The sequence below is a fragment of the Solanum lycopersicum genome, chromosome 1, assembly GCF_036512215.1.
Source record: "Solanum lycopersicum chromosome 1, SLM_r2.1".
Lineage (NCBI taxonomy): Eukaryota > Viridiplantae > Streptophyta > Magnoliopsida > Solanales > Solanaceae > Solanum > Solanum lycopersicum.
Genome location: NC_090800.1, coordinates 84,067,568 through 84,092,904, shown reverse-complemented (window position 1 = coordinate 84,092,904; position 25,337 = coordinate 84,067,568). Strand labels below are relative to the sequence as shown.

Sequence of the window (25,337 nt, the reverse complement as noted above, 5' to 3'; positions counted from 1 at the left end):
TAACAACTTAAAAAAAGGATTTATATGTATCTTTTGAATCTCTACTTGTTCTTCGCATCTCATACCGATGATATCTACATGAATGGTTGCTATGCAACAGAGATGATGACTGAGAATAGTCAGAACTAGCATAGCAAAGGGATGTCAATCCATTAGTATCATCCAAGAAGGCGTTGCCATACAAAGAATGGGCATTTTTCCTGCCACAAATGGTTAAAAACAGTATAATTTTATCAACATGCATGTGCAAAATCTGATTCAGTGCAGCTGGGGGCTTTGACAGTGTTTATTGCTCTCCCCGACCTTGGGTTCCACAGGAACTCACTTCTCCACGTATGCGCTTCTGCAGATGCTCCAAGCTGGCTACGCGCTGCATTGAAGCTGTTCTACCCATCTTATTCCCACCAACTGCTGCAGCTGCAGGATTCTGCTGTACAGTTCCTATTGTAGGAACATCAACCATACCATTTTGAATTCTAGGATCATGGGTTGGCATATGATTATTTGGCGGTTGTTGGTAGTAATGATGTTGAGAATCATCTGGCACAGGCACAGCAGTGTCTGTTGATGTGTCCGAAGGACTGCCAGAGAAGGATGGCATTGCCATTGAGGACATCTCAGACATAGCTTGGAATAAAGGATTTAGCCCTGTAACTCTTTTAACTGTTTCTTCTGCCATCTTCACCTGCACGACAAACAGCAAAGGAAGGAAGAACTTTTAATACATGTTTTTAACAGCAGATGATTTTCAACAATACCACGCACGTGTTTTAAAAAGAAAACACCAACAACGATCCAACTCCTCTCTTCCCTGTTAAGATCTACAAAAATATTAATCTACTATATAATGTTTACTCAAGTATGAAGGAAAAGAGGATGAAAGAATTTTTGTCATCATGGCAATCCTTTTCTTTGGATCTGAAACATGCCTCAACAGCAAAGGTATCCTCCAGTAGGTGATAGAAGCACAACATAATCATGTTGCTATAGTCCAACCAAAAATTATTTCTTTGTTAGCGGAGCCTGATATGCACTAGAAGCATGAATGAAAACAAAAAAGAGATAGCAAAAGCAACATGGAATTGCCACCTCATTTTACCTTGGAAACATCCCCTCCCCCTCATGTTTTTTCTTCTTTTCTCCCTTTTGGTTACAGGAAAATTGATCACTGTGCTAAAGCAAAACAATTGATGCACACAGCAGGTTTCTTCTTGTACTTACCCAAACAAAATACAGGACCTACTTCCTCAACCACAACTAGTTAAAGAGCCTTACCTTTGCTCTCAATGTCTCAACATCTGCTTTTAGGACACGATTATCAACAGCTGATTCATTGTATTTCTGGCTTATGTCAGTCAGACGTTTCAGTAGGGAGGAGTTTTCTACTCTCAGTTGAGATACCTACCAAAAAATAAGGCTTCATAAGACAATAATCTTGTGCCGACATTCACTTAAACACGACTTAAGAAACATACCTGTGTCTCAAGTTCTGTAAGATGGGCTTGCTTTCTTCTCCTTGAACGTCTGGCTGATTCTCTATTTGAAAGCATTCTGATAAACCAAGGGGTTGATATTATTAGGACTTTGATCAGCCCAGGTATACTTCACTACTAAATAAATTAATAATTAGCTTTACATTTTGGATGCCTACCAATTACATTACCACTGGGACATGATTCAAGTAGGAAAAAGTTTCTAATCAGAAAAGGTTGGAGCACCTTATGCCAGTGAATCATTGCACCTCTAACCATATTATTCTCCTAGGAAGGAATACTCTGCATGTAATGGACAAGCAGCCTTTACATAATGACACCTTCCATGAGAAGTGTAATCTCTTTCCTTGCAAAGCAAAGAGAAATCTCGTTCGATGGAGGCAACGGTAATTGGTAGCATGATATTCCCTTCTCTGAGACAGAAAATGACAGGCCAGACTTATACTTACATGGGGGTGCATGCAATCTTTTGCAGAGAGGAGGGATTTAATATGCAACAACGAAGGATACTATTTATACCACACCAGGTGTGGATCAGAATTTCGCACAAGTGAATTCAGACGAAGACTAAGAAAAACTCTCCAGCAGCCAACAATTAAGGTACCATAGCAAACACCAAAAGAAAGTTTTTCCAACTGCTCTACTTGGTTCATACACAGCCTGTAAACAAGTCATTTTGGTCTCATGCTTATTATATTTTAATCGGTTGGGCAATATATATGCTTTAATTTCATTCCATGTGCTGGCCATATCTGTTGCCTTTAAGAGGGAGTGAGAGAGAGGAGAAAGAATGAAAAAGACAGGGGTTCTTTTAATTGGCCGTGTTTGTCTCTACAAAAACATGAAACTGTGGGCAACACATCGAGCATGTATGAGTATGAGTGAGTGTGAGTGTGTGCGTGTGTTTATACGTACATAAACTGCTCAAGAAAAAATATATACTAAACATATATAAGAAGAAGTATACTTTGGCGGTTAGAGTATTTGATTGGACCTCTGTAGTCACAAACAACTATTCCTCAGTTGTATTCAAACAAAAATTTCACCTTCACAAAGCATCAATAGTCATGCAAGTGTTCTCTAATAACATGCATGAATCAAAATTGAGTGTTGTACAATCAAGTGAATCAAAATTGAGTGTGAATAATCAAGGGAATTTACTTTTCACAAACGGACAAACCGCTGTCCACAATTATTTATATCAGATGTAAAAAAAGAAATCAAAAGCATCTAATTCATCAGGAACTCATGAATCAACTAGTATGATGTGTCTATCCCCAATAAATTACTAATCTTTTGACCATTCTCTCTTTCCCAGATTTAACAGCAATTTAAGTACTACTACTAGTACAAAAACTACAAACCACATTACCTCCTTACGCGTTTTGTATCAGCTGGATCTGTTCCTTGAGTCGTTTCTGCTTCTCCTTCAGCTTCATCATCATCGGATAGCTCTCTGGATGAACCACTAGTTGTTGATTTCACCTGCACCCCAGGTTTCTTCTGCACTGCGGGCAAAGAGGGTATTCCAACTGGTCCACCAGAATCCTTATCTTGAACTTTTCTCACTTCCTGACCAGATCCTGCAGAGAAAAACGAACAAAAGGCTGAATGCATGAAACTAATTTCCATAATAGTGATAATACATCGTACAGAAACCTACACCAAGTCTTTGCCTGTCATTATATGGATGTCTACATACATTTATTCTTCAGTTGCATATTACACGCTTCTGCTGATGTAGATGGTTGCATTGTCAAGTAAAGAACAGAAGTACAGAACCATAAAGTTACATCAGTACTTAAGCAAATGGAGAAACATTACATCAAGGAGATAGGGAAATGACTAGAATGATGACTGCAGATGAAGAATCAGAGCCCAACAATCCGTAAATTTCTGTCATTGAAACGGGTAGACTAATTCCTATTCACGAGGACCCTATGTTAAGCATGATTGGAGCTTGGAGCACAAATTACACCACCAAATGTAGTTAGTTTACTAGGCTCTAATTGAGGCGAGAGTGGACCAATATAGTTACTTTTTGTGTCTTAATTAATAAGAAAAGTTAAAAGGTTGAGCTAATAAGAGAAAAAATTGGTTCCTTTCTATGATAAATAGTTGGTTAAATAACCAGAGCAACAAGCGGCTCATTGATTAATTATAAGTGTGGTTTGTGTGATAAGAAAACAACTATTAGCTGTGTCAATAATGTTGTTATGACGTGTGCTAGTGCTTCTTGCTTGTGGAAGAGTGTGGGAGTTCTGTGTTAGGATCACATTGAAGAAACTCATTCTATTTCTTTTCTTTTCTTTGGATAAAGTAATAAACTGGAAACTGGAAATAAGAAATTTTTCTCATTCTACTCTGGTAAGGAAAGAATATTTATGCCTTTTGACAAGTACAGACTACAGAGGACTATATATTAAGCCTGTGACCTGTTTTTCATTGAAGAGACCTTTTGCTCCTGCCAGCAGAATAAGCCCAAGCGATTTCTTCTCTTCTTAACAGATTTTTAGTTAGGACTTGATTGAACTATATCATCTCTTCTTCAAATGAAATTTCACAACATGGGAATACATTGTGCATGTTGTTTTTGATGAACTACATTGGGTATGTTGTTGTTATCATTGTGGTGGTGTCGGAACCTACTATGCAAACCTCAACTAATTCCTGGGGATACCACATATGAGATGAAATTACCTGTGTTTTTGTCTCTGTTAGGATTTGAACTTGAGAATTCATGGTTCTAAACTTATTCCATTGATTACTAGTCTATACCCTTGGGTATAGAGTTGTTAATTGAACTCAAATAGCAGGATGTTCAAGTTGGCTCGATTTATTTGCACTTGACAGTTCTACCTTCTAGGCTTCGACTATGGGTACAAAGTTTTGAATTATGATCAAAGAGAATTGATTAAGGATTGGAAGGTGTTGTACATCATAGAAAGTGATAAGTGATGGAAAAACTATGTAGAATTTATATAATCTCAAAGAACATGCATTAAGCAGAGGTTAAAATTTACTTCCTTAAAAATTAAAATACTTCGAATGTTTTTTCTTATTTGTTGGAACTTCTATAAATTTGTTTTAAGTATATATAAATGACAATTATTCTAAAAGCATAACATAGTGCGACTAAGGATCCACCTGTTTGGTTCAAATCTTCAGATTCCTTTAAAGTTTGTTCTTTCTATGTAAGAAAATGTAAACTTTCCAGAAGCTAATGGCGAAGTGACACCTTCATGGAATCAATGGTAATGCAGACAAAATTTAACTCATCCAAGAATCACTCACGTTTACTCAAATGTTTCACATAATAATACAACTGACATCAGTCATCAGCATCCTAAACCAATTTGAAAAAAGCAGGAAGCACAGATCTTCATAAATTACTGTCAGACCACTAACCACTTCGCTAAATCTTGTAAACTTTCTTTAGCAACAGAAAGCACAGACTATCATAACACCAAAATCAAAAACATCATACATGATCAATGGCAAGCACATCATGTTATACATCAACAACACAAGAGAAAAAGTGAAATGAATCTCAAGATTGGTCACAACTTACCTTTAGAGGTGATGTGAGATACTGATTGTGATGCACTAGCAGTCTCTGGTCCTTTATCAGGTGCAATGGAACTCGCATCTTGAGGCTTTAGATTCTTCGCCTATGAATTTTTGCCAGTATAATTTCATCAGTGAATAAATTACTCGATTTAGCTGAAGACAGTAACAATTATTTGAGCGCGAAACTTTTCAAAGCTAATTCGAAAAAAATTAAATTAAAATAAATAATTTACCCGAGTCAATGCGACTGCAGCACAAGCCAAATCGAGGCGACTTTTGAGAAAAGCTTGATACTCTTCAGCATCAACGTGAATATTCTGCGGAGTCGCAGAGCCAAACAACGTCGCTGCCGGCTTCGAATTTAACGCCGTGCCGGAATTGAGATTAGGAGTAGAAAGATTCTCATCCTTGATCTCGACAACATCGTTTTGGTGTGAAGATGACGACGATGACGCCATTGTAGGTGGCTGAGGAGGAGATGAAGTGGTCGTACCGGCGGCGCCGGCGGCTTCTAGTAGGAAACGCTGGAAAGCCCATTCGGAAGAGCTGCGATTCATCATCTTCGAGTAGGAGATGGCGGCGGCGGCGGCGGCAGAGGTGGGTGAATCAACGCCCAACTCCGCCGTCGGCGGCGTCGACCAAAAATGGTCGCCAATGTCATCGTCCACTGAAAATACCCTATCCATAGTTCTCTCTCCGAAAAAAAAAAACTAAGACTTTTTCAAGCTTTTAAGCAATAAATAGGAAGAAAAGAAAGAGAACACGAGTTTTGAGTTTTGATTACTCTTATATAATTGCTATCATGGAAATAATATGGATTCTTATAAGACTACTTATTTACCTTTAGTCTTTTCATTTATAATTTTTATAAATATTTTTCCAAATTTGTTTTTCTTCAAGTTCAAATTATAAACTATTATCTATAAAAGAAATTGTCAAAACTCAAGTCAATGAGATGATATATATAGGTAAATTTCATTAAATATTGAAATTATAAGGCAAATAATTTAATTTGATAGATGAAGATGATTTGATTTGATCATATCCATTTAAATTAATATAGTGAGATGATTAAGATTCTTCTGCCTTTCACAACTAATCTTAAATAGGAAAAAAATTATTAAGAAGTATTAAATTCTTTAATGTGTTTTTTTATACATAAATTTAAATTAATCAATTAATAAAAATAGTATACAATAGATCAAATAAGTAATTCGTATGACTTTTACATAAGAATTATCAATTATTTATGGTTTTATAAACCAAACAATTTGTCATTAATTAACTAAGATAAAAATAAAAATTTTAATTCAAATACATGTGATTTCAAAAAAAGCTTAGTTCACCATTAATTTAATTATTCAATATATTTAGTCACTATATATAATATTCTTTTCGACGAAGGGTGAATTTAGGAGCTAAAAATGAACCTATTAATTTCCCAACATCATATATATCCCTTTACTTGTATTAAATGCATTTATAATCTCATAATTCAAAACATTTTTTCCCTTTCTTTTTTTGGGGGGGGAGGGTAGGGGTGGGGTGAGGGGGTCCTTTGGCATGTGTTAAAAGAGTCGAGGGACATTTTTTGAGTCCAAATATGGAAAAAAAGGTAAGTGGTCATTATCCAAGTAATGGTAATGAAATAACCTTAAATTTGAGTAAAAACAAAATAAAAATCCTCATTTGAAAATGAAAAAAAAGTATTTTTTATGTAAAAATAAAATAAAAATCCTCAATGGTATTTTGAAAATGAAAAAAAGTATTTTTTATACCTTGTTTGGATCATTGTTACTCATTATTTCATGATGCATTATACTCTGTTGTATTGCATTGTATGATATATTGTATTGTTTGTTGTTGTTTAGTAAAATTTTAACTGTTTGGTTTGATAGTATCGTACTGTATTGTAATCATAAATTTACTTGAATATCCTCAATTATTTTATGGTAGGAGGTTTGACTAGATTTAAATAATTAAGATAAAGGGTAAAATAGTATTTTGAAATATAATTGTAAAAAGAAATAAAGTAATCATGGGAACACACCAAATTGGTTGTTCCATAAAACAGGGGTTTCCATCGTGACATAACAACGAAATTTAACAATACAGTTACAATACAGTTTAAGTAACAATCAAAATAAACATTATAGATATAGTAACGATACAATACAATAAAATGGATAAAAATAATACAAACATAGTATTAATTCGTATATATATATATTTCTTTTATTCGATATGCGATATTTATATTGAGATAGATTATTGTTATTAGCCGATAGGAATAGACGACTTTTTTATTTCCGATGGTCGCATTATTTTGCCTATTGGATAAATTTTTCTGTGGGGTGTGGCCCATTTTTGGTGAAATTGTGGATAAATATGAAATGCGGCCCACACAGTCTTTCATGGCCCTATATACCAATTGCTTTTCTTCACTTTAAAGGGCATAAAGCTATGTCTTGTTGTAGCCATTTTTATTATTATTTTTTAATTTGGTGAGTGGAAAAAAACAAGATTGGGCAAGTTGAGGGAACAAAATGGAACACACTTTATGGTTCGTACAAAATGGCTCTGTGACACATGATTTAGACATTGGACACATTTTATAAGAGTCGATATCTTGGTCACTCGACTAACATTCTTCTCTTGGAAAGTTATTCAATTTTAAATTTTAACTCAAACGTTATTCAACTATCCACTCTTTTCTCAGAAAGTCACTCAATCTATTAAATTACTTTTTAATTAAAATTTATTGATATTAATTATTTATATAACAAATCAAAAATTTTAAAAAATAAATTAAATCATTTAGTGATCCACCCACCTAACCCGATCCATTAAAAATTATGATATGACCCATTTTATTTTATCTTTAATCCTAAATTAATCCCTCTCTTTAAACATTGAATTAGGATTAAAGACAAAATAAAATGGGTCATATCATATTTTTTAATGGGTCGGGTTACGTGGGTGGATCACTAAATGGTTTAAATGGTATTTTTATTTTAAAAAAATTTTGATTTATTATATAAATAATTAATATCAACAAATTTTAGTTAAAAAAATAATTTAATAGATTGAGTGACTTTCTGAGGAAAGAGTGGATAGTTGAGTGACTTTTGAGTTAAAATTCTAAGTTGAGTGACTTTCTGAGAAAAAAGTGCATAATTGAGTGACTTTTGAGTGAAAATTGAAAGTTGAGTGACTTTCTAAGAGAAGAGTGCATAGTTTAGTGACCATATGAGGTATTAATTCCATTTTATAAGAGCTAATTATTTTAGAGATTATAATGGTTAATGTCGTAAAATTGATTTATTTTTTTGATTATATATAGATTGTTTTCTAATATGTGAAGCAATATTTCAAGTGAAGTTTCACATCAAAAATATTTTAAGCTAAGTCTTTCATTACAAACTAGAAAAATATTAGAATGTTTGATTGATAGTATCGATAGACATCAAAGAGATAATTGATAGAGTGAAGTGATTAAAAAAACAAAAAATAGGAAGAAAACTTATATGGAGTGATTGGGAGCAGAGATAAAGAGGAAATGTGGCAAATGTGGGAGGCATTTGGGGGGTGGGGGGTGAAAGAAAAAAGTGAAATTAACTATTACAACATACAAAAAGCGACAAAGCTTAAATATTTGTAGGGTAAACTTCATGACAAAAGTTAGGATAAAAAGTTGTATAGATTTGTAATGACATGAGAGTAGATGGTCCGCGACTTGAATTAGATAAACTGTAAAATATTGACGGAAGAGACTCATATTAGATGATGACAATAGACATGATTCTTGAATAGATAGGATGAGGGGGTGGGGTAAGAATTGAGCTAGTTGATTTAGAGCATTTTAAAAATTAATGATATCGTGTGTATTATAAAAGTATTAAGTTTTAGGAGGTTGTCATAAAATGAAAAAGAGGGAAACACACTATATTTTGATAAAATTTTAAACACCTATGGAATAATTGTGTCCAATAATTTAAGTATAAATTTAAAGAATCACATAGTGTAATATAATAATTACATTCTGTCCCGACAAATTAAGTATTTATTAATAATCCTTTAAAATTGTTGTGGCGTGATACATTAGTATGTTGTGATACATGGTAATGATATACAGTAACTTAAAACTATTAATATTAAAAAGGGGGGGGGGGGAGGATGGAACATTTAAATTTGTTATCTAAATCAGCTTAAATTACGGTAACAGTTCATTAATAAGCATTAATTCAGCACGTAATTTGATAACAATTTCAAATTTTGAAAATTCAAGATTATATCATCTAGTTTGAAGACATTTTTATGAACATCTAGTTATTAAACTTATTGACTAATACATGTAACAATTTTCAAAAACTCGTGATACATAGAAAATCATATGATACACATCAAATTCATGTATCAATGCATCGTCTAATCACTATAACACACTGAGTCGATATGTATCAGCAAGCACACTTGATGACGCAGTTATTAAACTTATTGACTGATACATGATAACAATTTTCAAAAACTCTTGATACATAGGAAATCATATGATACACATCTAATTCATGTATCAATGCATCGACTAACACACTGAGTACTTATATATTAAACTTACTGTCTGATACAAGATAACAAATTTCAAAAATTCATGATACATATGGGATTCCTTTACTACAATTTTTACTAATTTCAACAATAATGGTTGCTGCTTCTTTTCTCTTTTTTTGGTGTATTTTGTCAACCTTTGATGTAGATGATTCACCAAAATCTTTGTTTGAATCCTTCCGAACATTCATAGGATCATGCAAAGACTTTTTTCTATTTTCTTTCCAATTTTCATCGTCCGAATCATAAATCCTTCTATTAGTAAAAGTACTCATTAATATGATGTAATAAAACAATGGGAAAAAAAACGGATGATGAAGTAAGAAGAAAAAGAAGACCTAGAGACAGCTGGTGTAATATAGCATTGAACAAGAAGAAAAAAAGAACAGATAATGGATTAAGAATAAGAAGAAGAACTATAGACGGATGATGGAGTAAGAAGAAGAAGAAGAAGAACCAGTGAACAATGGTCCAATTTTCAGCAATTTCAATTTTTTGGAATTTTGAAATTCAAAATTTAATATTAAATGTTGTGAAACGTTTTTAATTAAAATTAATAATTCAAAATTCAAAAAGTGATTCAGAAGATTGAGCGTTTTAGTGAAGAAAAAATAGGCATGATATTGGGGAAGTGTGTTTTATAGGAGATAGAAGACTATGTATCTCTAAACTTCTACTAAATTATTTTTTTAAAAAGGAAATTATGTAATGTTTAAAAAAAGAAGAGAAAATTAGAGAATACTAAACTTATAGTTGTGTATTTACGTTATTTCATCTAAATGTCTAGCTCAAATGAGGTAGTGCCTAATGTCATTGAGAGCGAGTACCCTAGGCTCGCTTTGCTTATTCAAGTTTCACCCTTTCTTTCAAAAATCAAATTAAAGAGGGTTGTTCAAAATAGATTCAAAACTAATAAGTCAACCACGAAACTGACTTATTAGTATTGGATTATCACATTAATGGTTGGTGAACGTATTAAAATTTAACAGTTTGTCGATACCGGGTAGATTACTCCATTTTTCTTATTGGATAAATTATTACTTTACTAAGAATTATTATAGTTATATTTTTACCGTAAGTATCGTTATTAATAAATACCTATGTGAATGCACCCTCAAAATTTAGTTTTTCAAATATTTCTCATTATGTATAATTAAAGAATTATCATTTATCTGCTTAAGTAGAGCTAAAAAATATTTTGTTTGATCGAAGATTGATATATTAGTGGGTGAAAGTGAAAAAGAAAGCATGAAACAATTGAGCCAATGCACCATTCCTTAATTACCAATCCGACATTAAATGAACCATTACCTTATTAGTTGGCTAGTGGATCAGTCTATTTAAAAATCAATATCCGACAAGCCAAATAATTAAGCATAACTATCCATCTGATCCGTCCAATACACAAACCTAAATTTTAGGTTATTGAAAATGTCCAAATAATATATATGGACTATGATGATCTAGTTGTATAAAATAAATGTGATATTTAAGATACAGACATCAAGCTATTAAAACACACTATAAAAAATGAGAGAATGAAAAGAGTGATCCTATAAACGAAACTAATTTGAATTTATGCTAAAGCGTTTGATTGCATAAGTGTCATATATCTCATAATGAAATTGACGGAATCTCCCTTCATCATTATACCTCAATGCATTATTTAATTTTAATTACGTGATAGTTTTTGAGGTTAAGGTATGCCTCCAAACATGAGAATGAAACTCCATATATTCAGAGATGTTGATCTTCTTCATTAATGTGAAAATAACCAGTTTAAAGCTTGAAAATTTGTAGTGAAACAATATTTGAAAATAATAGTTAAAACTTTTTGACGAATAAATAATGTAACGGTGCATATAATTATCAAATAGACGAAGCCATCATCACTTTAAGAAAATCAAGAAATGTGTAATTTCTTGAAAGAGAATTCTGAAACTGGGGCGGAGTAATAAGGGACTACGAGGACATGTTCATCTCTGGACCTGGACAAACAAGTGGGCGAATACTATGACTATAATAATTAGATTTCACTATTACGTGATAATTTTTTAAACAAGTATACCAGAAGTAAATTCGCAATGATTTATTAGACGCGTAAATCAAGAAATTTAAGTTTCATGAAGAATAATTCAGGTCACAGATGAATAATAAATGAATGATTGTTAAACACCGTTTTAAAGAAAAAATAAAATAATAGATAAGTTCTTACCGCTCAACAGATAAGCTCAAACAATATTTAGGCTTCACATACTTTGAAAGGTATATCAAAAAACGCAATAAAAATATTTTTTCGCACACTTAATAAATATTTTTATATGGAAACTTTCTAAATATTATATTTTTTTCTAAATCAACATGATTTAAGGAGATGAATTTTTATAAACTTGGTCAAATAGAACTTTAGAGGTTTTATATTAGTTTTGACTTCTCTCCGACTAGTAGTACCATATTCCAATTTTGCACACCCTCTCCCTTCCGCCGTTACGCGTTACCTTCAGACATCCGATCTATCAAAAAGGGAAAAAAAAAATAGAACAACACTCGCTTCATTCACTCTCTCTACAGGTCGGAGATTCATATTTTGTTTCAAATTCCACAATTTTTACAAACCCTAATAGTAATTGATTGTTTGGGCGGTCAATTTTCATTAAATGGCATTGTATTAGTAGGAATTCGGGATCGTCGGAGTAATTTAATCGGAGGGTTTTGCGGAGATGGCGGAATTAGGGCAGCAGACGGTGGATTTCTCGGCACTGGTAAGCAGAGCAGCTGAGGAGTCGTATGTTACGTTGAAGGAATTGGTGGAGAAGTGCAAGTCGTCTAACTTATCTGATTCTGAGAAGAAAATTGGGATTCTTAAATATGTAGTTAAGACTCAGCAGCGTATGCTTCGTCTCAATGTCCTATCCAAATGGTGCCAGCAGGTTGTTTTCTTTTTTTTTTAATCTATTCACTCCCTCTCTCATTATGTATGTTGATGCATTCAAGATTGAACACTATCTTTTTTTAATTTTTTAGATATAATGATGTGTTTTTCCCAATTTGTGACCCCCTTTATTAATCCAAAGGTACCCGTTACCTCCCACCGGCATAGGTACGGGGAAAATTTTCTTTCCAGGCTTAGGCAGATGGGGATTCTATGTTTGAGTTCTTTAAGGGTTATAAGAAGTGTGCCTTCTTTCTTCTTTGTTGAGGGGTGCGAAGAGTAGTTTTCGACTTCTAGGGTTTCTTTTGTTTCAGGATTTGTGAATTGGAAAGAGGAAAAGGAGAGGATTTTCTCTTTCTTTATTGATGCATTGAGAGAGTAGTGACAGAATGTATATTGGTCATGTATTTGTTTTTGTGAAATTTGTGAGTTGGAATGGAGAAAAATGGATCTTGATTAAGATTAGAAAGGTAGCCGTGAAATGAGTAGGGTGGATGTTGTTTTAGGAATTGGGAAAAGATGGACCACGAGGAGTAATTTAAAACTTAAAATCAGATAGTTAGGGTGGAAGTTCTAGTTATAGTGAATGTCGAGGACAATTGCCAAAAGAAAACAAAAGTTGAGGACAACTTCAAAGGTTTTAAGATTGTACGATGCTCTGTTCAAGTTGTACCAACAGCTTATTTGATGAAAGGCGGAATGATCCAAGAGACCCTTGTATTTGAATCGGATTGTCGATTAGACCCTTCTATTCTCGCCTTTTTTTTTATGACAAGGGAAACCTGGAGCCGCTGCCTTTTGGGTGCACATAGGGTAAAACCCCACTCCTATGCAATAGCTCGCAAACCACATAGGAGAGGTAACCCGCACCAGGCGACTCAGAAGGCAAACCCCCTTGCTTTCACATGCAAGGTGTTTCGAACTTGAGACCTCCAACAAAGCCCTTCTATTCACGACTTTGTCGACTGAACTTTTAGACTCAATGAAACACAATCTTCTAAACCCCTTTGACCCTTCAGATTTTTAATGACATGTCATTTATTTTTAACTTTATTTTGAAGTTTTCAATTTTTTTCCTTATTCACTCCATTTCTCCCTCACCGTCTCTATCCCTTGACCACCTCTTTCCATTTCTTACATCTGATATACCACCATAACTTTCCATCTTTATCGGTAACCACTTCCCAAAAAAATTAAAGACCTCCATTCTCCTCGAAATTTTCATCATTCACAACTTTCGATCACCTTTTTTTTTCAGCAACGCCTCTGTCCACCACTTAAACCACCGTGAAGACTGTCATTTTCTGATGAGATGGTAGAGAAGATGAGCAATCTGGCGATCAGTTCGTTGAAGAAGGGAGAAGATGAAGAGGTTTCCAATATACAAAAAGCTGAACAATTTTGCTCTTTGGGCAATTAACAATTTGGGTTTATTTTATTTTATTTTATTTTATTTTGTTTTGTTCTGGACCAACTTGTTTTGCACTATGTTTTTAATTATAATAAATTGATGACCATTTTTGGTCACGTTTTGACAAAAAAAAACCACCACTGTGAACTCCTCTTCTCCATTGATGCCAATGAACACCACTAAAAGACCTCAATATTTCTGGACATATGCACATAATTTTACACAGCACACACTCCACCTAATTCAAAGAATCACAATCACTCTTCACGCTCTAAAACTACTGGATCTTTGTCACCTAACAATTACGCCAAAAACATGGAAAGGAAGGACAAACCAGGAACAGTAGGACTTATCCCATTTCTAATCTTGGGAGAAAGAGTATGTGTAAAAGAAATAGGGTGGGGTGGGAACAATGGAACTGCTGTCACACCAAAAGAGCTATGAGTTTCCTGTAGATCTTGCTTCAAACAACTTTCTGTAGCATCATTTGAACCTTTAATCTTTGATTTAATAAACTCTTTCGAGGTATATGTTGGTAATGCTATGTACAAGGTTTGTCTTCATGTCTTTCTTCTCCCTTTCATGTCTTCATTTCTTCATCTGTCTTTTTCTGGAAGGAAAGATACACTTGTATTATATTCAGTATCTAGGTGAGTAGAAATATGGTTGTCAAATCTTCCTGGACCCTTAGAATCAACGGTTGGCCCTATATTCTTTATCATTGATCTCGTAGAAACTGCAGTTCAAACTCCGTATTTAAAGTACCAACACAATTATCTGGTTTGCAGGTCCCGTTGATACAATACAGTCAGCAGCTTGCATCCACTTTATCTAGTCATGATACATGTTTCACCCAAGCTGCCGACTCGTTGTTTTTTATGCATGAAGGACTACAACAAGCCCGTGCTCCCATCTATGATGTTCCTTCAGCTGTTGAAGTTCTTCTTACCGGAAGTTATGATCGTTTGCCAAAATGTATAGAAGATGTAGGCTTGCAGAGCACATTAAATGATGACCAGCAAAAACCAGCATTAAAGAAATTAGACACACTGGTTAGGTCGAAACTCCTTGAAGTTTCGCTTCCTAAGGACATTACTGAAGTCAAAGTTTCTGATGGTACTGTTCTGCTTCGTGTGGAAGGAGAATTTAAAGTTCTAGTTACCCTCGGTTACAGAGGACACTTGTCAATGTGGAGGATATTACATATGGAGCTGCTTGTTGGTGAGAGAAGTGGTCCTATGAAGCTGGATGACTTTCGGCGGCATGCTCTTGGTGATGATTTAGAACGAAGAATGGCTGCTGCAGACCATCCATTTATGACCTTATACTCTATCTTGCATGAGCTTTGTGTGGCACTTGTTATGGACACAGTCATAAGGCAAGTGCAAACACTTCGTCAAGGAAGGTGGAAAGATGCTATTCGTTTTGAGCTCATAACTGATGTCAGTACTGGACAGGCTGGCAGTGCTGGCTCCACACAAACATCACAAGACGGGGAGTCTGACTCTGCTAGTTTGCGTACTCCTGGGCTGAAGATTTTGTATTGGTTGGATTTGGATAAGAACTCTGGAACATCCGAAATTGGAACATGCCCATTTATAAAAATTGAACCTGGACCAGATCTGCGAATTAAGTGTCTTCATAGCACATTTGTTATTGATCCTCTAACGGGAAAAGAAGCAGAATTTTCCCTTGACCAGAGTTGTATTGACATTGAGAAGTTGCTGCTAAGGGTGATATGCTGTAATCGCTATACTCGTTTGCTAGAGATTCTTAAAGAACTTGAGAAAAATAGTCAGATCTGCAGAGTTCCCAGCGATATTCAGCTTCAATGCCATGTAGAAGAAATGCTTGGCGATTCTCGCAAGGTTAGTTATTTTAATACATCTCTTGGAATTTTTGAGAGCTCATGCAAATCATAAGTTCCATATTGGTTTATTATACATGGTTGTATGCATCATCCATGTCGTGTTGTTTTAAAGATCTGCCTCTCTTAACCACTACGTTAAAAAGAAATTGATGTATGGTTTAGCAAGGATAAAACCGATCAAGTCAATCTCTGCCTTCTCCCACAAATAGCTATTTTTGTCATTATGTTGTCTGTCTTTTGCATCACAAGTATGATAGGGTAGAGTTGTGATAACCGATGGACTCTTCATAAATGATATATAGAATTAAGGATGTCAGAGAAGTAGCATTACAATGATATTCAAGGAAGAAAGAGTGGAAGAATCTAAGTTAGAAGTTTCCAGTAGCAGTTATGTAGGAAAGAACTTGCCAGCTGTCCAAATGCTTAGAAAATTTGGAGGGAGTTCTGTTTAATTTAGGCTGCTTTATGTCTATACCATTGCACATGTGATCTAAATGTTAGAAACAGAACGTGTTCATAAAAATCAAGTAGGGGGCACTAGCTTGTTTGGTTGCTTTTGGGTGGAGGATCAAGTATCTAAATTACTGTTCTATGTAGTATTTGCTGTTTAAAAGCTAGGGGCTAACTGTGAATAACTACACATATAGTTGAGATATGGCGTTTAGAGGCTGGTAACAACCAATACCGGCTTACCAAATATATTGTTAGTCACCAAAACAGCTCAGAACTGTGTGCTAACTTACCAATCATAGGAAAAAGATAGAAGGAAAAAAATGTGTGCTAAATCAATATTACACACGACTCCAGCTACTGAGGTCATTTCTATACCAAGCAATGTGTTGCGAGGCCTAACAATAAGGTTTAGGAGATGTGAGGGGTATGCATTATTTTTGTCCATGCAGACAAGGGTGTTAAGGTCAACTTGTTGACATTTATTTTGGATAAGTGCAGTCTACTTATTTACAATCTTTAGGTAAGGAATACATCTGTGTAGAAGAAGTTCTATTTATTGGCCACTGTAGGCAATGCATACACAAATGTAAGTTTCGTGATTTTCCACTAACAGAATAATTCCATGGTATGGCATACTATATAGACTAGCGAATAGTAATTTGTGCATTGTTGCACATGATATAATTGATTAGCAGTCCCCTTTGTCGTTAATTTAGTTTATTCTCTAAGAGCATACATAGTTAATAAAAATGCAACAGTGAAGCAGTACTCGAACTATCATCTCTACCGAAAACCAAAAGACGGAGGAGATATTAGGTGACTGAGTTCCAGAGCTCTTTATCGTTGCATGTTGAAGTGCTGTGTTTGCTTCTTGCCCCAACTTTGGTAGATCCTTTCTGCATATAATATAGTTGTACGTTGTCTTAAGGCAGCCAAGCTGAGATCTTGAATCCTGATGCTATTTGTAAGTGATGAAGTTCACATATGATCTTTTCTGAAGTTCTCTAATCTAGTCTAGACTCTCTGGTACTATATCTGCATGACAAACTTTTTCCTTCTTTAACTGTTGCCTCTTTGCAGAAGGATAACAAATTTGACAGCAGGGAATATCAAGGTCAAGAAGTCCTGCGTGTACGTGCCTTCGGCTCATCGTTCTTCACCCTTGCAATAAACATAAGGTTTTCTCTTTTTCCTTTTATTGTTGGAAATTGATCTCACCTGGGTTTTTGAACTTTTTATCTTCAACTGACATGGAAAAAATGCTGGTCTCTGTGCTCTAATTATGTGCCACCAAGTATTATAGCATGAAATCAAAATGAGTATATGTGAGGGAAGTATTGGAATAATTATCTCCCATTAACATGTGGGAGACCAATTGCAACACTTGACTTGTTTGAATAACCCTGGGACAATTTCACGTTTCCGCTGAGTTTGGTCTGCCAAGTCAGTGGTAGTCTTTTTCTCGGGTCAGCATCAGCATTATCAAAAGCAAAAACCGTAAAAAACCTCTATGGTCTGTTGGGGCTTTAAACGCAAATAAAGCGTGGGCTTTAACGGAAAAAGGCTATAGAAAGGGAGAAAAAAGTACAAAGATATATGTTTAGTCCAAGATTTATTATAATTATAAGCATGAGTGTATCAAAAGATGTCTTAGACCCTTCAGGGTGGCCTAGTGGTTTGAGCTAGGGACTTCCATGTTGGAGGTCTCAAGTTCTAAACCCCTTGCCAGCGAAAGCAAGGGGTTTGCCTTCTGGGTCGAGCTTGTCGCACCAGACTTGCCTAGTGCGGGTTACCTCTCCTATGTGGTTTGCGAGCTATTGCATAGGAGCGGGGTTTTACCCTGTGCGCACCCAAAAGGGTAGCGGTTGCGGGTTTTCCTTGTCGTAAAAAAAAAAGTATGTCTTAAAACCTTCATGATGATACTGAAGCATACATGCATGTATATATTCTTAGGATGTTCGTCTACACAATTTTGGATGTTGCTTGATCATTGCAATATTTGCAGAGATGTGGCAATGTTAAAAAGTTCTACCTGATTGTCTATTGATTTGATTTGTTTGGATAATATTACGTCTGAGTAGCATATTAATCAATGACTAGAAATACTTGTCTTTGGAGATTATCTATGCTCATTAGTACTTCTGATGTTTGCCACATGCTTTGACCACTGTTTGGATAATGTTATGTCCGAGTAGCATATCAATCAATGACTAGAATACTTGTCTTTGGAAATTATCTACGGTCTTAATTGCTTTTGATGTTTGCAACTTTCTTCGAGTACACTGTTATCTGGATCTCTCTTTGAGAATCCCGATCAGGAAGCAAGAATTTTTCGGTGTACTCTTAACTATTTCTTGTATTCCAGGAATGGACGCTTCATTCTTCACTCATCCAAGAATGTTATATCATCATCAGTAGTTGTTGAGTGTGAAGAGGCCCTAAACCAGGGAAGTATGTCAGCTGCTGAGGCTTTTATTAGCTTGAGAAGCAAAAGCATTTTACATTTGTTTGCGTGCATTGGGAGGTTCTTAGGCCTTGAGGTATGCATGCATTTTTATCTCTTTTTTTCCTGTCTTTTGGCTATTAGTTGTTCTGTTTATTAATTTTGATAGAGAGGCTTTATTGTTATATTCAGTATTCCTTGTCTTGACTTTTCTGCCAGTTGCCTTCCTTTGACATTTAGGAGTGATCTTAACTTCACATAGGCTTTGCTTAGTCATTAAGTTGCATGGAGCCATATTTTTTTTTAATCGGTGTGGAGCGATAACTATTTTGTTTTACTTTTTTTTAAAAAAAAAATAAGTGTGGTGTCCTGGCCAGCTTGCCTTTGTATGGCTTATGCTTCTCAGTAACTTGATTATTAATTGCCAGTTTGTTTTATTATTTTATCTTGCTGCATATGTTCTGTAGATGCAGTGGCTGGATCAAAGTTTGGTGTTTGCATTTATGCGTTCAATTATAAATCATTTAAGCTTATCTAGTGGTAATTGATATGTTTAGCTATTTTAATGATTATATGATATATGAATTCAAATCCCAGGTCTTTGAACATGGGTCTGCAGCAGTTAAGGTGCCAAAGAGCATTTCTTCTGGTACAAATTTGTTGCTTATGGGTTTTCCAGAATGTGGAAGCTCGTACTTTTTGCTGATGGAACTAGACAAAGATTTCAAACCTGTGTTCAAATTGCTTGAAAGTCGGTCAGATTCACCAGCAAAAGCTCAATCTCTTGCTGATCTGAGTAACGTGGTTCGTGTAGAAACTATTGATGTTGGAAGGATGCAAATATGTGAGGACGAGCTCAATTTGAGTCTTCTCAACAGCAAGAAATTGCTGTCTGTTTTACGTAGTGATGGCGGCAGTCACCAAACTTCTGAAAATAGTCTTCTTGCCGACTTCAGCTTGGAAGGTTCTATAGTTGCTTCCGGTGTGCAATCAACATTTTTGTCTATTGTTGATGAAGTATTCGAACTTGAGAAAGGGTCCTCGGTGCCTTCTTTCTCTGGTCAAATCCCCCCATCAACATTCGGTGCTTCTCCTGCATCTCATTTTGGCACTGGTGTTGCTAATTATCAGAGTCTTAAAGTTGGAACTCTGTCCCCTAAGTGGGATCGTGGAGTAGGAAACTACAGTAACTCCATGTACAAGGGCGTGATACAGTCAGGTTCAGTTGGTTCATTAGCTGCAACTCAAACTGGGAAAAAGTTGACAGCTTCGAAGTCTGAGCAAGATTTGACTTCTCTCCGATCACCTCATTCTGCAGGAGTTGGATCATATACATCATTGGATGAAGACCAGCTGACTGTATCTACAAATCGGTCAGCTCGGCTCCTATCTCCACCACATCGAGTTTCTGCATCAAGTGGAAAAGCTAGTGGCTCAAGAAACTCTGCTGTGGGAACTTTACCAGGTGGTTTCAGGACTGCTGACTCTAACTCATTGGTTTTAAGTCCCGGATGTAAGTCAAATCACCTCTGAGAATGTCTCTTATATATCTGTATGTGGTTGAGTATATACATTTGTCGCTGTAGCTCTCCCCCCCACCCCCCCACCCCCAAATAAATAAATAAATAAAATAAAAATTGAAATAATAATAATAATAACGAAAAACTCCAATGCTCAGGGGACATGGTTATTTTTTATGCATATTTCTCAGAACTGTGTTGCCTTTGTTTTTTGCCAGCCCAAACTATAGATTCAGCAACATGTATAAAGTCAGAGCAAGATGCAGCTTCAGGATATAACATTTTGCCTAGGAAGCGTACATTGTCAGATTTGTTAGATTCACTTCCATCACTTCAATCAATGCAGTCCAATGAAGGATCATATAAGCGAAGAAAACTTGTGGAGTCTGCTGGCACCCATCTACCCAAGTCAATGATGCTTACTTCTTCAGATATTTCTGGGAAAACTGAAGAGTATAGCTATGGAAGTCTTATAGCTGAAGCTAATAAAGGGAATGCACCTTCTAGTATATATGTTTCTTCCCTTCTCCATGTAGTCAGGCATTGCTCACTATGTATCAAACATGCCCGGCTTACTAGTCAGATGGAGGCGCTTGACATCCCATATGTTGAAGAAGTGGGTCTTAGAAGTGCATCCTCGAACTTATGGTTCCGAGTTCCATTTGCCAGAGATGACACCTGGCAACATATATGCCTGCGGCTAGGTAGACCTGGAAGTATGTACTGGGATGTGAAAATTAATGACCAGCACTTCCAGGACTTGTGGGAGCTTCAGAAAGGAAGCAATAGTACTCCATGGGATTCTGGCATTCGGATTGCCAATACATCTGATGCAGATTCTCATATTCGTTATGATTGTGAAGGAGTTGTTTTGAGCTATTATTCAGTTGATGCAGATAGTATAAAGAAGTTGGTGGCCGATATTCAAAGGCTATCTAATGCTCGAACATTTGCGCTTGGAATGCGGAAGTTGCTTGGTGCTAGGGCTGATGAGAAGTTTGAAGAAAATAATGCAAACTCTGAAAGTAAAGCACCGGCTGCACTTAAAGGCACTACTGATGCAACTGATAGAATTTCCGAACAGATGAGAAAGCAATTCAGAATTGAGGCAGTAGGACTGATGAGTCTGTGGTTCAGTTTCGGTTCTGGGGTGCTTGCTCGCTTCGTGGTTGAATGGGAATCTGGTAAAGAGGGCTGCACTATGCATGTTTCACCTGATCAACTTTGGCCACATACAAAGGTTTGGTTTCTATTTTTTTACGTATAAGTTGTTCTGTTTTTCTCCGGTCTCCTTTTATTCCTTTTGTTTTTCTTGTCTACAATTCCATGAGCCTCAAAATGCTTATGAACCTATAATTGGCCTTTTTTTGAGATCTTGAGTTATACGTTGTTCCATTACATTATTGCGGTTTAAGCTAGGAAAGTCCTGTGAAATATTCTGCATGTGGGGGCATAGCCTTTCTATTTTGTTTCTCTTTCAATTATAAGCATTTTCATACCATATTTTAAGCTCAAAACTTTCACTGTTGGTTCCAAACTTAACGACTTCCATATTTTTGTGTTTGGCAAACCACAGTTTCTTGAAGATTTCATCAATGGTGCTGAAGTTGCATCTCTTTTGGACTGCATCCGTCTCACTGCAGGACCCTTGCATGCTCTTGCTGCTGCAACGCGGCCGGCACGAGCAGCTCCAGTTTCTGGTGTTCCTGGTGTTACAGCGCCTATTTCTTCTGTTGCAAAGCAGACTGGTTATGTTCCATCCTTACCAAGCAATGTAAACTCTAGCATAAATCAGCCTGCACCCGGAGCTGGAGTTAATCCTGTTTCAGCTTCTGTGGGTACACTTGGCGCACACAGCCATCCTAGTGCTGCAATGTTGGCAGCTGCAGCTGCCGCTGCTGGAAGAGGTGGTCCTGGCATTGTTCCGAGTTCACTGCTGCCAATAGATGTCTCTGTTGTACTTCGTGGTCCGTACTGGATTCGCATTATTTATCGGAAAAAATTTGCTGTTGACATGAGGTGTTTTGCTGGAGATCAGGTTTGGTTGCAACCAGCAACACCACCTAAAGGGGGGCCAGAAGTTGGAGGATCTCTGCCATGTCCACAATTTCGACCTTTCATCATGGAACATGTTGCCCAGGAACTGAATGGAATTGACTCTAACTTTACTGGTTCTCAACAAGCAGTTGGCGTGCCTAACTCAAATAGTTTAAATGCTGGTTCACAGCTTCCAGCTGCAAATACGAACAGGACTAATCTCTCTAATTCTACTGGGTTAGCTCGTCCAGCAAATGCTGTAACTGGTTTCAATCGTACTGCAAATGGTCTTCCAGCAGCATCAAATTTAGCTGGGGTAAATGCAGGGATGCCTTTGCGCAGAGCGCCTGGTACTGGTGTACCTGCTCATGTCAGAGGAGAACTAAATACTGCAATTATTGGACTTGGTGATGATGGAGGGTATGGTGGTGGATGGGTTCCTCTTGTTGCTCTCAAGAAGGTTCTCAGAGGCATTCTAAAATACCTTGGGGTGCTATGGCTCTTCGCTCAGTTACCGGACCTTCTGAAGGAGATTTTGGGATCTATTCTGAAAGATAATGAGGGTGCATTGTTGAATTTGGATCAGGAGCAGCCAGCCTTACGCTTCTTTGTGGGGTAAGGTTCCAATCATTCTGTATTCTATCTAGTCCCCGTCTATTCTTATGCTGACTGAATTGTGATGGAGAGAACTTGGGAATGGGAAGGGACCTCCTGAATCTCAATTCTCACATGTCCTTTAAATTGGATGTGTGTAAACCTGGCATTTGAAGAGAATCTCCAAATTCTTAGTTCTCACATTTTCCTTTACGTTGGACACGTCTTACATGAATTTTGACTGGCTATGCATGATTTGAACCCTTCTGAAGTCATGTTTATCATTTTTCCGGTTCTCCTTGTTTTCCTGCCTTCAGCTTGGATTTTGATTTCTCATTTCTGCTTGAATTGTATTGCATGTGTTCATTGTCATTCAAACATTGATACTTAGCTTTGATTGTCTTTCTTAATCATTCGTTGTGCTTGGAGTAGGTCGAACTTTAGTTATGTTATGAGTGTCGAGGCTATACAGTAAAGTAGTCATGTAGTGTACTCATTCAGCATATTTTCTTACGATTAGCTCAAAGAAGTACTGCTATAACCCCTGATAAATATCCGAATCTTTTGCAGATATTTTCTCTGTGACTTCATACTATTTTTTATGTTATATTTTTGGAGTCAGGCAAGTCTATTGTAAAAGAAGAGTCTGGGAACAACATGGATATCATGTTTCTTTTTGGTTTTTGTGCTCAAGGCTTTTCCGTTTAGAACCATTTTCCCGGGCCTGTCTAATTTCATTAAAGCTCAGTCTAGTTAAAAAAAAAATCTCACCTGAGTTTTGTCCATTTTAGTTTCACATAGTTACTTTTAGTCTACTGGTTTGATGTTCAACATGTTCTGCTTAATGTCTTAAATTTTCTGACTTGTTAGTACTCTGTTTCAATTGGCTAGAAAGGTCGGTACTTTTTAAGTGTATAATCTGAATAATATATCCCATTTTGGGGATATCCTTGTCTGATGTTTTTTATGGTGACCTTTTAATCTTTTATGTCTAGAAAAGTTGCCTGCTGTTTCAATATATTCCACTGATTACTGGGGTGTTAACTAGTTTTATTTGGTTTTTTAAAAGCATGTATAATATTTTGTGATCTTGAGTTCCTATTTCCTGATAATTTTGTTGCTGCAGGGGCTATGTATTTGCTGTTAGCGTTCATAGGGTTCAACTTCTCTTGCAAGTTATTAGTGTCAAGAGGTTTCATCAGTCGCAACAGCAGCAGCAGCAAAATCCCGGAAGTGCGCAAGAGGAATTAACTCAGTCAGAAATAGGAGAAATATGTGATTACTTCAGCCGCCGTGTTGCGTCAGAGCCATATGATGCTTCTCGTGTGGCATCATTCATTACACTTTTGACGTTACCTATTTCTGTTTTGAGAGAATTCCTTAAACTCATTGCATGGAAGAAAGGGTTGTCTCAAGTGCAAGGAGGTGATATGGTCCCTACACAAAAATCCCGTATTGAATTGTGTCTTGAGAATCATGCTGGATATAGTATTGATGGTAGCTCAGAAAATACATCTGCGTCCAAAAGCAATATTCACTATGATCGGGCTCACAATTCTGTCGATTTTGCACTTACGGTTGTTCTTGATCATGCACATATACCTCATATTAACGCGGCTGGCGGTGCTGCTTGGTTGCCCTACTGTGTGTCTGTTAGGTTGAGATATGCATTTGGTGAGAACCCAAATGTTTTGTTTCTGGGAATGGAGGGGAGCCATGGTGGACGGGCTTGCTGGCTGAGAGTTGATGATTGGGAAAGATGCAAACAAAGAGTAGCTCGAACTGTTGAAGTGAATGGAAATTCCGCTGGTGATGCCAATCAGGGAAGGTTAAGGGTTGTCGCAGACAGTGTTCAAAGAACACTGCATGCGTACCTTCAGGGGCTGAGGGATGGTGGTGGAGTTGCTGCAGGCATTGGATCGTGAAATAGAGAGATTTCAATGAAGTAGATCTAAACAATACACAAATGTAGTGCTGACTAATCCGAAAAATTGCCTTGCAAGATTAACCGGAAGAACCAGCCAGTGTAGATTTGGATGTGGCTAACCAGCTGGGATGTAAACTAGACTTCCTTTTTAATGGGTATATGCAGGCTCCTTTGTACAGGTAAAAATAGATCTATTCGCGTCTTGCTTCGAATGATACACAGAGATCTGTTCTGGATGGTCAAGCTCGACTGCAATTAGAAGGATCGCTTAGTGTTGTAAATTGTTGGAAGTGAAGGCTTAAATTATTTCTCCCTAAATTTCTGTAAGTAGCAACACTGTAAGACAGTTGGATGTGTTTCTCTAATTCTCCCCATATGAAATTGAATGGATACACAATTTATACAGATAATTACTATTAGTTTAGAGATGTGGCATAGTTGTTTTAATTGTAGAAAAGATCAATTCATTGTTAGAGATG

General features: G+C 36.3%; 2 protein-coding genes across 5 annotated transcripts; one reads left to right on the top strand and one right to left on the bottom strand.

The window, feature by feature from the left end:
- LOC101261751 (light-inducible protein CPRF2) lies at window positions 1–5,997 on the bottom strand. The gene is made up of 6 exons (XM_004230049.5): window positions 5,297–5,997; window positions 5,065–5,164; window positions 2,866–3,076; window positions 1,476–1,551; window positions 1,276–1,401; window positions 1–685 (listed from the first exon to the last, which is right to left on the bottom strand). Exons 1-6 carry the CDS (start codon window positions 5,747–5,749, stop codon window positions 287–289), a joined length of 1,365 nt encoding a protein of 454 aa, XP_004230097.1. The 5' UTR covers window positions 5,750–5,997; the 3' UTR covers window positions 1–286.
- Window positions 5,998–12,067: 6,070 nt separating this feature from the next.
- LOC101261458 (mediator of RNA polymerase II transcription subunit 14) lies at window positions 12,068–25,268 on the top strand. Of its 4 annotated transcripts, XM_010329374.4 has the most exons (9): window positions 12,110–12,242; window positions 12,347–12,601; window positions 14,803–15,882; window positions 17,418–17,515; window positions 18,703–18,877; window positions 19,378–20,293; window positions 20,519–21,540; window positions 21,877–22,952; window positions 24,058–25,268. In XM_010329374.4, exons 2-9 carry the CDS (start codon window positions 12,392–12,394, stop codon window positions 24,854–24,856), a joined length of 5,376 nt encoding a protein of 1,791 aa, XP_010327676.1. In that variant the 5' UTR covers window positions 12,110–12,242; window positions 12,347–12,391; the 3' UTR covers window positions 24,857–25,268. The 4 variants fall into 4 exon arrangements, with proteins under 4 accessions (XP_010327672.1, XP_069148381.1, XP_010327678.1 ...); XM_010329370.4 differs by having other exon boundaries at window positions 12,068–12,601; XM_069292280.1 differs by lacking the exon at window positions 14,803–15,882 and having other exon boundaries at window positions 12,072–12,242.
- The last annotated feature ends 69 nt before the right edge of the window (window positions 25,269–25,337 follow it).